The 15,901-nt window shown below is 35.4% G+C and overlaps 3 protein-coding genes across 3 annotated transcripts; 1 reads left to right on the forward strand and 2 right to left on the reverse strand.

Moving 5' to 3' along the window:
* Window positions 1-600: 600 nt before the first annotated feature.
* On the reverse strand, window positions 601-3,037 carry LOC111919248 (GPI mannosyltransferase 1). The gene is made up of 6 exons (XM_023914860.3): window positions 2,855-3,037; window positions 2,549-2,759; window positions 2,166-2,448; window positions 1,877-2,059; window positions 1,275-1,792; window positions 601-1,191 (listed from the first exon to the last, which is right to left on the reverse strand). The coding sequence occupies exons 2-6, from the start codon at window positions 2,549-2,551 to the stop codon at window positions 901-903; spliced, it is 1,278 nt and encodes a 425-aa protein (XP_023770628.1). The 5' UTR covers window positions 2,552-2,759; window positions 2,855-3,037; the 3' UTR covers window positions 601-900.
* Window positions 3,038-3,152: 115 nt separating this feature from the next.
* LOC111919249 (probable plastid-lipid-associated protein 4, chloroplastic) lies at window positions 3,153-4,818 on the forward strand. Its single transcript, XM_023914861.3, has 6 exons — window positions 3,153-3,534; window positions 3,707-3,820; window positions 3,926-4,024; window positions 4,093-4,167; window positions 4,309-4,376; window positions 4,531-4,818. The coding sequence occupies exons 1-6, from the start codon at window positions 3,199-3,201 to the stop codon at window positions 4,601-4,603; spliced, it is 765 nt and encodes a 254-aa protein (XP_023770629.1). The 5' UTR covers window positions 3,153-3,198; the 3' UTR covers window positions 4,604-4,818.
* Window positions 4,819-4,970: 152 nt separating this feature from the next.
* On the reverse strand, window positions 4,971-7,136 carry LOC111919251 (probable plastid-lipid-associated protein 4, chloroplastic). The gene is made up of 6 exons (XM_023914862.2): window positions 6,714-7,136; window positions 6,025-6,138; window positions 5,726-5,821; window positions 5,541-5,615; window positions 5,351-5,418; window positions 4,971-5,244 (listed from the first exon to the last, which is right to left on the reverse strand). Exons 1-6 carry the CDS (start codon window positions 7,005-7,007, stop codon window positions 5,172-5,174), a joined length of 720 nt encoding a protein of 239 aa, XP_023770630.1. The 5' UTR covers window positions 7,008-7,136; the 3' UTR covers window positions 4,971-5,171.
* Window positions 7,137-15,901: the final 8,765 nt, after the last annotated feature.

The following is a 15,901-nucleotide window of genomic DNA, read 5'->3' on the forward strand; positions in this document are numbered from 1 at the left end:
AATATGCAATTTTCCTTTATTAAATCTATATTAATTGACTAAAATACCCTTGTAATTAAATTAGATGATATTTTTCAATTATATTTAATTCAATAATATATATTAATCACTTTCTTAAAATAAGTAAAATTGATTGACCCACATTTATGCATACAATAACACAATAATTACTTTGAATAGAATAACCTAAGCATATATATATATATATATATATATATATATATATATATATATATATATATATATATATATATATATATATATATATATATATATATATATATATATATATTCTCTTTTTCTAACTTATTTACATATTAAAAAAATACCCCTTCCATTTATTAGCTTTTTATAAAGTTGTCTAACATCTTTTTTGTTACAAAAACTTTATAAATTATATAAGTAAATAAATAATCCATATATAATACATCATTACAATGGAATTAATCGTTAGATTATTGAAACAAACATTTTATTAAATAAAAAAAAATTACATTCATAACACATTAACAAATTTTTACAAAGTATTCAAGTGCTTAAATATATTTAAAGCATTTATTAAATTAAAATGTAACCATATAATTAAATTAATATAAAAAATATATAAACTTAATCATCGAATAACAGAAAATAAACTAGCAATGTATATAAAGTATAAACATCAAACTTGTAGAACTAAAATTGACATGTGAAACTTTCCATTTTTAGTGTTAGGAAATGGAGTTGGATTGGAGTATTTCGACTGAAATCCCCTAAATCTCAACAAATTCAATGTGTACTATTGAATGCTCATCAATAATACAAGTACAACATGTTCTCTCTTGTTGTAATCATTAGCAAACCATGCAAGTAAAAATGACGATTTTACCCCTTCCATGATAAATCTTAGGTTTGCTTCACTCACTTTGTTTTCTGTGAGAGGTTAAAAACAGGAGAATACGTGTGTCGGAGGATGATAGTGATCATGACATAAGTGTTGGCAGCAAAGAACAATAAGCTTGCTGCCCAAAGCTGTAAAAAGACTTGTTTGCCCTTGAACTCAAGCATATAACCCCAAAACAGCCAATGAAGTTGAGCTCCAATCCAAAAGGATACACAGAAAACACCTTCCCATTTGAGCTTCATTTTTGTCCATGGCAGTATCAATGGCAACAGACAGAAGAACCACACAAAATACTGAGCTGTTATCACCTGTAAATAACAACAATATCACATATTTATATCATCATATCAAAAAAAAAATTACTTTCATTTCTTTCTATTAATTTCTTTACCTTATTAAATGCAACAAAGGCAACAGTCTGAACAAAGAAACAGAAGGAAAAATCATGCGCAAAGCGGAACACCAGAAGAAGCTGCACCATCAACTGAGGCAAAAAGGAGACGAGTTTTTCCAAAACCGAAAATTGGCGTTCATAATTCAAATAAATATGATAAAAATAAATGGAAAAATTATGTCTAGGATCCGTTCGTGTTAAATGGTACAACAAGGCCTCATGTAGGAACTCCCATTCGTATAAATAAAAGAATATTCCCGTGAAAAGGAAGAATACGGATGCTGACGTCAGCGAAAACAAGATTCTTGATCTTGAAAAGGGATTGAAAGATTTGGTGGGGCCCAAAGTGAGATGTGTTTTGGGGTGTTTTGAATTCCAATTTGTGATAATGGGCTTTTTATTGGGCTTGAAATGGGAAGGATCAAGAATTATGACAATTGGAAGGGCATAAATTATCGGGTAGATTCTCATGTGTACAACAACCCCATACCAAATTGCACCTTGAAAAAGATTACCTACAAAATAAAATATTGATTTTTCAAAGTAGAATATTGTAATAGGAAGAACTAAAATCAAGAATTTGATTATAGTGATTGTACCTTTCATAAGACAAATAATGACCCATAAGATAATGGCACAAACAATAGGCTCACAGTTGCCACGTGTTCCAATTGTGAAAGTGAAAGGGTTGAAAAGCCAAACAATTACAGAGTAAATGCATAAATTTTCAGGCACTCCACGAAGCTTTAGAATCTTACGTATAAAGCACCCCACAAGTAAATCTGCATTTTCAAGATGGGTATACTTTCATTTTATTTGTTTATAAAAGGATAGATTTTTCAAAGTAAAATGTTGTTGAAGTGAAAATAATCATTTTTTTTTATTTACCTGAAGCAGAAAAGAGAAACTTTCCCCATGATTGATGAATAAAGGAATTTGGTGTGAGAAGAAATGCGATCAAAGGAGAGTAACGATATGTGGATCTTTTGTAAGGGGATTTTCCAGAAACTATTAAAGCAGCAGCATCTGAGAAAACAAGGTAATCAACATCTGTATACCTAACTTCCATATGAGTATCTTGCCATTCTCCATAGACAATTAAGAAGACACGTAGAAAGGCTGAGAAAATTATAAGGGAACGAAAATTCAAAGCTTTCATTGATCCTTCAAGCTGCAAGAAAAGATCATATAAGATTAGCATCCATTGATCGATATTGTATTTGAAAATTGCTAGGTTTAATGTCAAGATTACAAATGTTCCATTTGTTTACCATGTTTGGAACTTAGGGAAAACTAGTTTGAGTCTTATGTGATTACTGAAGAGCCTTGCATATACAATGACACTTCAATTTGTACTTGATTTCTTTCTAGTCCAACACCAATGTAGTATTGCACTGCTCACTTCTTCTATGAGGCATTATTTCAAACAGATGGTATGCATGTTGTCCAATTCTTTTATGCATCACAGAAATCACACAAGATCTATCGCAAGCCCACAAATATAAGATGAAAATCATAACCAATACATAACGAACAAGTTGAAGAAAAGGTCAGGAAGAATGATTTCATCAAATCACCTGGGTGTACAAATTAATGACGAATCTGACCCACTTCAAAGAGTCGTGCAAAGTTGTGACGTTGATTTCTTTATCATAGCATCTGGAGGACCATTAATCGTAATTAATCAAAGAAATCTGAAGAAGTTGGTAGCTATGGACTTCAGTCGAGCTGAATTTGTAGAATATGAAACCCCTGATCTTGTAATTCTGAGAAATCTAAGAATTTAAGAGCGGAAGAGCGCATAAAAGACGATAAATGTTACCCTTTGGCCCCTATACTTTGAAAATAATACAAAAATGGCGGAAACTGAAACCCAATAATAAGGTTTACAAATTTGCCGCGACTTCAACCACATATCAAAATGGGTCACCAGATTTCACCTCCACTGCCATTAACAGCAAACTTCCCCCTTCTTCAACGTTCTTCTTGTTTCATTGACAATCTCGTTTTCCTTTCATCACCCATCAAACACAGATCAACTTACTCATCACCCAGAAGATCGTCGTTATCCTACCACAAACCCTCATGCCATCGAATTGAGAAGAACGCGAGATTACAGAGAGCCAGGGTTTCTTTCTTTCAGTCGACGAAAAGTGATGGGTTTGAGAACAACCTTAAACAGGAGCTTCTTGAGACTATAGCCCCACTCGATCGTGGCGCCGATGCTACTCTTGAACAACAGGAGCGCGTTGATCAGGTTTGGATTTCGTAATCCTGTCGTAATTGAATGGTTGATTTAGTGTTATTTCTTTGCAAATGTTTTAACTGGAATTCGAATTCACTGTTTCACATATACCATAGCATAAACATTTTGAAGATCATACTTTAATAATTGTGGAAATTACTTTATCCTCCTTGATATTGCTCAGATTGCACGTAAACTTGAAGCAGTGAATAAGGTGAATGAGCCACTTAAATCTGAATTGGTAAATGGAAAATGGGAGCTTCTATACACAACATCTCAATCAATCTTGCAAACAAAGGTGACATTTTATTCAAACACAAGATTTCCATTTCACTGAAGGGTATTTTGGTCTTTTCATTAGAAGTCAAATACTTCTATTTTACCCATCATTTTTTTTTTGTAGAGACCTAAAATCTTAAGAGCAAATGGAAAGATTTACCAGGCAATCAATGTGGACACTCTCAGAGCACAAAATATGGAAACTTGGCCATTCTTTAACCAGGTGTTTATAAATAAATATTAATATCCTTTAATTACAACAACTAAAATCATCTAATACATTTTTTTCAGGCTACTGCTAATTTAGTTCCTCTTAATGCAAGAAGGGTTGCAGTCAAGTTTGATGCTTTTAAAGTGTTGGGATTGGTAGGTTTAAATATGTTAAATGCAAGAAATAACAATTTACTTTCATTGATTTGTTTATTAAAATATTATAATTGGGTAATTTTTCAAAGTACAATGCCTTGATAAGAAAAAAGAGTGAAAGTAAAATGTATTGATTTGTAGATACCTATAAGAGCTCGTGGAAGTGGTCGTGGTCAATTGGAAATAACATATTTGGATGAAGAATTAAGGTACAAAAAAATAAAAAAAAGGTTAAAAGTACAATGTTGTAAATTGTAACAGAAAGAAATGAAAAAAGAATTTTGTAATACACAAATATATGAAAGTATGTTGTTGTTTCTTGCATTTAGCCCTTTCTTCAATGATTTGATATTGTTCTTGTAGAATATCAAGAGGCAATGAAGGAAATTTGTTCATATTGAGGATGGTGGATCGAACCTATAAAGTCCCTCTTTAAAAAAAAAAGTGTCAAATTTACCATAGTTTGAGTATGTTTGTAGAAGGTCAAATATGTAATTACACTTTGACCATGGATGGTCAAATGTTTAGTCAAGTAAGATGTTGATTCTTTTGTAAATTGTACACAAAAATATATAAAAATAGAGGACTATGGTGAATCTTGTAACTGTTACTTTGTTATTGTTGTATAAAAACAATATATTATTCGTTCAATTTAATTAAATATAATGAGTTTAGAGATTTAAAGAATGTTTTTGTTGAAGTCCAACATCAACTAGACATGATCACCTCCACCTTTATCTGTTTTGGAGTCTCCTCTCTCTTCTCAAGGGGTCTTGTGGAAAAAAACTCTACATATCTAACGATTTTATAAAAGTATTGTATATTGCATTATAACATACAATTTCTCAAATACATTTATATCATATCCCTTTAGGGAAAAGTTATTAAAAATCGACATCAATATCCAATTATTCATGCTATGACTTCAAAGAGATTATTATTTAATTCGTATATATTTACGAAAAATCATCTCCAATTCTCCATGCTATGATTTCACACTTGCATCATGTGGGGATTCGATAAGAAGGATCAATCATCTTTAAAACAAACAAGTTTCCCTTATCGCCCCTTGAGACCCTATAAAACATAGTAACAATATATAATGTTCCATAGTTTTATAACCATTAAAACCAAAATAAAGTTTCAAAAGATTTGAAATCTATGTAAATATAGAAAATTTCACCTCAATTCTTCATCCAAATATGTTATCTCAAGTGAACCTCGAGCTGAATCGGGCGCTTTAACCGGTATCTATATGAAAGATTTTATCGGTTTATTTTTTATATATAAATCTTGCATGGATTTTCATTTTAGACAAAATAAATAAAAAAAATGAAATAAACATATTGATATAATTTATTAAAAAATCTTACCAATCCCACAATCTTGAAGTAATCAAATTTCACTGCCACCTTTTTGGAGTTCACTGGCGTTAGATCCGCTGTTACCTAGAGATAGATGAAAACAAGTTAACGTAATAAATTTGTTGCATGTTATTTTTTTAGTTTCAATATTAATGGAAGACACTAGATATTAAAAAAAGATTAGTAAAAAATACCTGGTTAAAGGTAGGAAACGATTCCATATTTTGAGCTCTGAGTGTGTCTACATTGATCGCTTGATAGTTTACACGTGACCTAAGGAACTTGGGTCTCTGTAAAAAAAAAAAAAAAAAAAAGGATACTTGGTGCGTAAAAAAAACAGTTGATTTTTTGTAAATCAGGTACACAACAGTCTGCTAAATAAATAACTTGACAAAACATAAGTGTCCAATACCCATAAGGAGCCCAATCCATAACAAATAAACATGAATCTTTGTAAGTAAGAGAAAAGATGAAGAAAAGAATAAAGGTAAACCTTAGTTTGTAGAATGGATTGTGAAGTGGTGTATATGAGTTCCCATTTTCCATCTAGTAAGGGAGACTTGAGAGGCTCTTTTGTTGGATTTGCTGCTTCAAGTTTTTGAACTATCTAAATCAAACAATTTAGGTCCAAGCTAACAAAATACACAATAATAGATCATGAACTTTCATGAATTTTTTTTGGGTGAGATACAGAAAAATATAACCTACATTTCATTATTTTATGGATTTAGCTACTTTAAGTGTCCTTTTTAGTGATTAAGCAATTATATTTTTTGACGTTAGGTTTTTTAAGCTATAAAATATTGTATCTATATTGTATCTATAAAATATGCTACTACTAGACAGATGGAAATTGGACTCAGATAGTTACAATTTGGCATAAATGTTTGTATCTTTTCATAGTGTTTCTTTTGTGATGTTCCATAAAGCTCAATGCAATTTTGGTATTGAAAAATAGTCCTTTCGAGTTTTGACTTTGACCCTGTATACCTTTGGGGCAATGAAGATCAAGAATCCAGACAGAGGATAATTCAATCCCAATTGTAAGACGAGAAACCAAATCATTGAAAGAGTTGATAATTACAAAAAAAAAATAATAATAATAATAAAATAAAATTGTTTGCTATTATCAGATAAAAGAAAAAAAAAACTTTGCAATTTTGATTAGAATGGAAGGCTGACCTCCTCGATTGTCTGTTGGTCTTCAGCGGAAGCTTCAGCGCCACGTTCAAGGGGAGCAATGGCGTCAAGAAGCTCTTCTTTGATGGGTTTGGCATCTTTGGGTTTGTTCAAGAAAGAGGTTAGAAAAGAAACATTGGTCCTCCATTTTGAGATGGGTGTAGCTGAAAAGAGGTGGTGGGTGGTGGTGAGTTTGGCCGGAAAAGTTATGGTGGAGACGGAGGAATGAGAGTGGAAGAGTTTAGGGAGTTGGTGTGTGGTGGTGTTGACGGCGGTTGAGGGAGTGGATAAGGCCATAGAAACGGGAAGAATTGGTGGTTGTCGACGGTGGTAGTCTTTTTTTGTTGATGTGGGTGAGATTTTGTCAGCCAAATGGTTCGACTTGATTGGGAGAGTGGTTGGTTGTATAAATCATGATTTACTTACCAAAATTCATATTCACGTGATATAAGAATTTATATTTTCCTATGTTTTCACAATGTTATATTTAATAATTATTACTTAATTAGGACTTTAAATGATAGTAATGAATTTAAGTTGATTTTTGACGAATATATCGATAAAAGTTAGGTACCGTTAGTAAATAAATCTACAAGATGGGTATCACAGATTAACTCCAATTTAGGTTGTCGAATGAAAATGTATTATATAACCAAACTCATATGTAAAAAATAAGAATGAAAATGTACATAAGACTTACGTCGAAATGTTAAAAAAAAAAAAAAAAAAAAAGTTGAATTACTATCAACACGTACATAAAAATAAGCAAGTAAGATTATTTTGTTGTAAGTTAACAAATAGAAGTTTAGATAATCAAAAATCTATTATATGTATCCAAATCATACATAGGAAGGGTATATAAAAATAAACATGAAACATAAAAAATTATATTGAAACGTAAACAAATTAGAATTTATACTGATACATACAAAAAACAATTTTTTTAAAACAAATTGATAAACTAAGCAGTTATCGCGGTCCAAATTTCAATAGCGATCACATGCCGCTATTTGAAATCGCGGTTATGCAGTGGTATAGCGGTTTTTTAATATTGTGTATAATTTATATTATATATTTATATAAAATTTATATATTAGATTATTAATACTATATGGAATTAATATAAAAAAAAATCATATAAAAACATAACATAATCTATATATAATATTCTAATATAATCATATGGAAACTAAAAAGTGTCAAAATGTCATTACACCTCAAGTCGTTCGTGGTTTCAAAGTACTGAAACAGACGATAAAGGGAAGTTGTCATTTGTTGATTTGTAGTTTGTAATTAACTATTATTAGTGGATCACATGTTACATTGTATTATTCCTTTATATTTCTAGTTAGCCCATTGTGTAAGCCTTGTATGTATTGGCCCAAGTTGCTTTGTATGGTTTTGTATTTATACGTGTGTTAATGTATAATTGTTGATATGGGAAAATCACGGCTTAGCATGGTATCAGAGCCTCCCTCCTACCACCCACCTTTTGTGTTAATGTATAATTGTTGATATGGGAAAATCACGGCTTAGCATCATTCTGAACGAATGATTCGCACCATCAATAATATGATGCGAACTCTCATGTTTCACTCCCACCTACCACCCACCTTTTGGCCTGAAGCCCTTCATATGACCATCTCCATGTGTTTGGTCTGCCCTACCTTCTCAATATATTACTATCCACTTACATCTCAAACGATACCCCACATTATCGTCTCTTTCATTGCCACCCTACATATGACCATCTCCGTGTGTTTGGTTGTCTTTGCTTTCCTCACCTTCTTCCCAATAATAAGCTTCAGCCCCGCTCCACCCCATGCATCTTCCTCGATACCCAACACACCACCGTGGGTTCCGATGCTATGATATGTCCTCTCAAAAGATCATCATCTCTCGTCATGTTACATTCAATGAGTCGATTTTCCCCTATGGTTCGGTTACTCCCATCGAGCCTCCCTCTTATGATTTCTTATCTGACTCTGATATTTCTCCCACCCTTCGCCATATATTACATCCTAGCCCTCCTACTCCTGACCCTATAGATCATACCAGTCCTTCTCCTACCCCTCCCACTTCTGTTCGCGAGGAGTCTCCCTCCAGTCCCTCTCCACCTGAGGCCCATACAACGTCACCTCCTCCTCCTCATCCCATGCATACTCGTTCCAGAAGTGGTATTGTCAAACCTGTCACCCGCCTCAATCTTCACACTGCTTCCATTTCCTCTGTCCCAAGGTCACATCTCCAGGCTTTGAAAGATCCAAACTGGCATAAATCCATGCACGAGGAATATAATGCTCTTATTACAAATGGTACTTGGGTCCATGTACCACGACAGCCAGGCGTCAATGTCGTTCGCTCTATGTGGCTTTTTAAACATAAATTTAATGCTGAAGGATCTCTATCTCGATATAAAGCTCGCCTAGTGGCAAATGGGCGTAGTCAGCAGCAAGGGATCGATTGTGATGAAACGTTTAGCCCGGTTGTCAAACCGGCCACTATACGCACGGTACTCAGTTTGGCTATTTCATGGGACTGGCCCATTCATCAGCTAGATGTGAAAAATGCTTTTCTTCATGGTCATCTTCAGGAGACCGTTTACATGCATCAACCACCCAGTTTTCGTGATCCTCGATACCCGGACCATGTTTGTCATCTTCAGAGATCTCTATATGGTCTCAAGCAAGCCCCTCAGGCCTGGTACCATAGGTTTGCTCAGCATGCTTTTCGCATGCGATTTCATCACAGCCTCACCGATTCGTCTCTTTTCATATATCATCATGGAGGTGGCACTGCCTACTTGTTACTCTATGTGGATGATATTGTATTGACGGCCTCTTCCACTTCTCTCCTCCAGTCTATCGTTACTCAACTTAGTAGAGAGTTCGCCATGACAGATCTTGGAGCCCTTAAGTACTTTCTCGGCATCTCTGCCACTCGCTCTCCTCAAGGTCTCTTTCTATCTTAGCGGAAATATGCTTATGAGATCCTTGGGCAAGCCAATATGCTTCAGTGTAATCCAGCTCATACTCCTGCAGAGACTATTCATAAGCTGGACAACACTGGTACTCCTATTACGGATCCATCATTATATCGCAGTCTTGTCAATGCCCTCCAGTATCTCATGTTTACTCGTCCAGACATTGCATTTGCAGTTCAACAAATATGTTTATTCGTGTATGATCCCCTGGAACCTCATATGAATGCACTCAAGCGTATTCTACGCTATGTTTGAGGAACTCTGGACCACGGCCTGCAGCTTCATGTGTCCTCGTCTTCTGATCTTCGTGCATATTCAGACGCCGACTAGGGAGGATGCCCTGTCTCTCGTCGTTCGACCTCCGGTTATTGTGTTTTTCTCGGTGATAATCTTATTTCCTGGTCTTCTAAACGACAAAGGGTCATTTCTCGCTCCAGCGCAGAGGCGGAGTATCACGGTGTTGCTAATGCTGTCGCCGAGACTTGTTGGATTCGTAATTTACTTCGTGAGCTTCACAGTTCTCTTACCAAAGCCACTATTGTTTATTGTGACAATATTAGCTTGGTTTACATGACATCGAACCCTGTTCAACACCAACGCACAAAGCACATCGAGATTGATATTCATTTTGTTCGCGACCTGGTTGCCCGGGGTGATGTTCGTGTCTTTCACATTCCATCTTCCGCTCAGTATGAAGACATCTTCACCAAAGGCCTTCCTACTCAACTATTCAACGATTTTAAGGGGGGGGGGGGGCTGTTAGTGGATCACATGTTACATTGTATTATTCCTTTATATTTCTAGTTAGCCCATTATGTAAGCCTTGTATGTATTGGCCCAAGTGGCTTTGAATGGTTTTGTATTTATACATGTGTTAATGTATAATTGTTGATATGGGAAAATCACAGCTTAGTAGTTATATTTATTATTTGGACTTATTAAGACAAAAAGTGTAGCGGACTAGTTAAAAAAATAAAGATTTAATATTGAAATAACACACAATCGTTTTTTCTTTGTCAAAGTAGCTCAATATGTACGATATTGTAAAAGTGAGTGTAGCGTCATTATAGCGCTGATGAGTTTCGCGGTAAATAGCAGTCAATAGCGTCGCCGCTATTTGTAAACGCTATTTCAAAATAACGGTTCAGTAACACCGCATAACACTATAGCGCGCTATTGATAGCATAGTTGACGAACGAAAGTTCTAAATTCATGTCAAAACATTGACTACATTAAATTTATACGGACACATATACAAAAATAAGAACGTAAAATTAGTTTTTTTTAAGTTGACGAACGAAAGTTATTAAGGAAAATCAGAATATATATATATATATATATATATATATATATATATATATATATATATATATATATATATATATATATATATATATATATACACTATACATGTAAACATGACAATTTAGAAAGTCAAGAGTCAACGTGACATTTTACAAAGTTTGAGGGTGGCAGCTGTAGAAAAAATCAGATTATATATACTACGAATAATAAACACAATCTTTTAAAAAATATGGAAGTTTAGATAATCTATTGTAACGTCCACGTTTCCAGGCTAGGCATTATCATTGATGTAATAGTCTAGGTTAACCCTTGTAACTCTTTTTGAAGTATTAATGATGAAATATTTGAATATTATGTGAATTATGTGAATTATGTGTTTATTTTCTTAATTATTATAATTTAATGAATTAAGAATAAAATAAGCGTCAAATTTAAAGTATGAGATAAGCTCGATATCTTTGCATAAAGATGTAGTGGTTGAAACAATGATTACGAAGATATAAAGAATGCCAAAATCTGAGTTATAACGAAGAAGTTATGACCTGTCGAAGTTTCGCGACAGAACCGGCAACGCTGAATGACGTAAAAAGTGAAATTTACGTTAGAGCGACATTTAGCCTTAGTGATCTAAACGAAAGTCGTAGAGTTCGTTAAACCGAGAGTGTGCATAAAAAGAACGCCCAAATCTGACTTCGTATGAGGAAGTTATGATTTTTCGAAGTTTCGACTTAGCAGTATGCAGCCCGAATACTCGATTTGAGATCGAGCGGTTCTTAGCCGAAACAATCAAAACAAGAATTGAAGATCTCGTTAATTGTAGTGAAACGATGAAAAGATAGGCGAAAACGGACGTCGGATGAAGAAGTTATGAATTTATAACGGAGTTTTCCTGTCCCGGCCTACTAAAAATAAATAATAAAAATAAAGTCAAAATTAGCCGACGGAGTCTAAACGAAAGCTGTAGATCGTAGTCTCATCTACGCGTGGATATAAAGAACGTTGAAAACGGAGTTCGTATGAAGAAGATATGAATTTTTGAAGTTTATTAAATATTTTCGATATTTAATTTAAATATATATGAACCAATATTATCCATGGGGGGAGTCAGCGACCTTATCCTCATTACGCCCAGCTTAATTTCATATTACGCCCAGCGTAATTCGAAGTTCCAGCCCCTATAAAAGGATGTCGAGGGCAGCCGAGTTCTTTGCTCATTTCTTCCCTTTTTCTCGCGTTTTTGCATCGTTTTTCGTGCAAGAATTATCCTGAAGCCCCTGTATCATTCCCGAGCCCCGAAGCAAGTCCCGAAGCCCCGAAGATCCCGAGAAGTGCGATTCCCGAGCCGAAGCTCTGCCCGCGAGGAGTCCGGTTTTTGTGAAGATCTTCCAGATCTGCCGAAGAATACTACTTCTACAAGTCGTAGTGTTGTCCGATCATCTTCTGATCAAGTGAGTGTGTAGTTACTTTCTTCTAACGCATAATTATGAAGTATTTTATACGAAATAAGTGTTATGTGTATATTTTGTGTTATATGTGTGAATGTATATTCACTTTCTTTTATCTCATAGATATGATTTATTCTCTATGAAATACGTGTTATGTGTATGTGTCTCATCTGTTGTTTTGGAATATGTATTGAATGAGAATGCTATACAGGTTTTAAACTATGTATAAAAATATATATTTTTATCTACTAATATGTCGGGTAAAACATGGGTAGATAGTTGTGTGATAAACAGATGAGAGGCCTCGATGTTGTTTTTGATTCAGTCATCTAGCGTAGTTTAGATGACGACCACAGACTTTTCTAGACAGTCCTGTGGAACGCTAGCAGGTTCGCCACCTGTAGGTGTTAATGAACTCGGGTGTTCATTCGCTGTACTCCATCCCCCTCATGGTTGCCTTATTTGACTTATATTGCTGAGGAACCCTCGAAGCATGTGTTGTCGCCCCGATGAAATATTCTTAGACTAGGTCCCTTATGTTAGTTGTCTTAGGGATGTAAAGTGAGAATAACGGGAATGAGTAATTGGGTTATTGTTGGTTGGTGGAATTAAATATAATTATTTATTGTGGGTTGAAACCCTATATGTTCACCAGGCTCCCAAGCCTGACCCACTCAGTTTTATTTGTATTACAGGAAGTGGCACAAGGGCATAAGATGGATGAATCGTCAAGTTGTTTTGTTTACAAGTCTGTATATGTATATATTTGTTGAACGAATTGTAATGTTATCGTTTATGCTTTATGGTCTGTATCGGAACATGACATCCCGAGTTTTGATTATATAATGAAAATACATTTCTTGATGAAATGATTTGGTAAATATTATTTTATCATACTTTGTTTTTGGGAACAAATTCCGCAACTCTTTTAAATCAAAAGGATTTACTCTGAAATTATTTTAAAAGCATAAATGAAAATCGGTCTTTTCTGGCCGTGATTTTGGGGATGTCACAGTTGGTATCAGAGCATTAATTTAAGCGAACTAGGAATTTGTAGGATTTCTAGACTTAAACTTAGAATGTTGAGTGAAGTTTTGAGACATGTGTCTGTTATGTTTTAGACACGAGCACTAGTTTATTTTAGGAAAGTTACCTAAAATGCTTTTATGTGCTAAATGTTATATGTTGTCATATATGATATTATTTGTTCGGATCTATGGTCTGTTGCCGACCGGATATGGAAACCTTATGTGTGTAGGATTCTAAGCGTACGTCTACGATATTAGAACTAGCATGTAAACGTTTCGGAGAGATAAGGATGATTTGAATATCTATCGTGATTGAGGATCTAATTTCACCTTATTCGGTGTGTAGATCAAAATGGTGAGAACAAGAAGTGGAGCTGGAAATGCTGATGAAAACAAGAATCAACCACCAGTGATTGAACAAATACCTGTCGTAGCAGCAGCACCTGAGCCAATAACCATGACTGGTGTGCAAATGATGATTCAAACAATGTTGGATCGTCAAATGGAGGAGACTAGGCGGTTGCTTCAACACAATCGTGAAGAACTGTCAATTCGTGTGGAAGAGCCCGAATTAAATGAAGGCCACTCGGAAGGTGGAAACTTCAGTGGGTCTGTTGGTCAAGCCAACCCACCGATAGTTAGGCAAAACAACCATGATGGAAGGAATGATAGAATGGGATGCAAGTACAAGGACTTTCTAACTTGCAAACCATCGACCTTCAATGGAAAGGAGGATCCGATTGGAGTTATGGATTGGATCTCAGAAATGGAGTTAGCCTTCATGACTTGTGGCTGCAGAGGCAAGTTGCAGACTATCTATCCAGTGTGTCAGTTCCGAGGTGGAGCCGTTCGTTGGTGGAACACTCTAGGGAAGACTTTAAGCCCTAATGAGCCACTGCAATTGTCACGGGCAAAGTTCTTGGCACAGTTCAAGCGCAAGTTCTACTCGGCTCAAAATCTGTTGGAATTAGAGAACAAGTTTCTGACATTGACGAAAGGCAGCATGTCAGTTGATGAATACACTAATAACTTTACAGACAAGATGGAGTTTGCTTTGTGCATCATTCCAGATGAGCTGACAAAGGTTGACCGGTAAGCAAAAGGACTCCCATGGGAGTACGCAGTGCCAGTTCGTCAGGCACCTACTCTAGAGGCGGCTATTTGGGCTGCCAAGTCTGTTGAGAACATGATTAAAGGGAGAACCACCGACAAGGTTGAGGTTGGTGAGAAGAGAAAGTTTGAGGTAACATCTGGTTCCGGTAAGAAAAGCAAATTTTTGAAGTCTGATTCGAAAAAGTTTGGAGGAAAAGGAGGCGAAGCGAAATGGTGTGATAAGTATAAGAAAAAGCACTTTGGGAAATGTAGTGAGGATGTAACCTGCTACAAGTGTGGAAAGGTTGGGCATTTTGCCAATGAGTTTCCAAACAACAAAAGGATGTGTTTTGGCTGTAATGAAGAGGGGCACATTTTGAAAGACTGTCCGAAGAAGAAGGAGGCAGCTAGGCCCAACATTCCACTAAAGCCGAAGGCGAGAGCCTTCCAGATGACACTTGAGGCTGCGAAAGATGAAGCTGATGTCGCTTCAGGTACCTTTCTCGTAAAAGAATTACCTGCTCAAATTTTGTTTGATTCTGGAGCCAACTACTCCTTTATTTCGCATGAGTTTGGTAGAAAACTAGCTTTGCCTGTTGATAGACTAGATAATGCTTTATTAGTCGAAGTTGCTAGTGACAAGTTTGTACCTGTTAGCCATCGTATGAAAAACATCTTAATCGACCTTAATGGGAATAAGTTTCACGAGGAATTATTACCTATCGAACTTAATGGTTTTGACATCGTTTTGGGAATGGATTGGCTTAGCGCCAATGACACCGAGATATTGTGCAAGAAGAAGATAGTTAAAGTAAACCCGCCTGGGAAAGATTTGTTTATGGTATATGGGGATAAACGCAGAGTGAATTCTGGAATCATTTCTCTAATGAAAGCCAGAAAGTGTTTGACCAATGGATGTGCGTCATACTTAGCATTCGTGATCGATGCTAAGAAGGAAAAGAAGGTGATGCAGAGTATTCCAGTGGTGTATGATTGTCCGGAAGTATTTCCCGAAGATCTTCCTGGATTACCACCTGATAGACAAGTGGAGTTCAGAATAGACTTGTTAATAGCAAAAGCACCGTATCGATTAGCACCGACGGAGATGAAGGAGCTAATGATGCAACTTCAGGAGTTATTGGACAAAGGTTTTATTAGACCTAGTTCATCACCATGGGGAGCTCCGGTGTTATTCGTGAAGAAGAAAGATGGAAGTATGAGAATGTGCATTGATTACAGAGAGCTGAATAAGGCAACAACAAAGAATAGATACCCGTTGCCAAGGATTGATGACATGTTTGATCAATTGCAATGTTCGAGCTATTTCTCGAAGATCGA

This window comes from Lactuca sativa, chromosome 9, assembly GCF_002870075.4.
Source record: "Lactuca sativa cultivar Salinas chromosome 9, Lsat_Salinas_v11, whole genome shotgun sequence".
Lineage (NCBI taxonomy): Eukaryota > Viridiplantae > Streptophyta > Magnoliopsida > Asterales > Asteraceae > Lactuca > Lactuca sativa.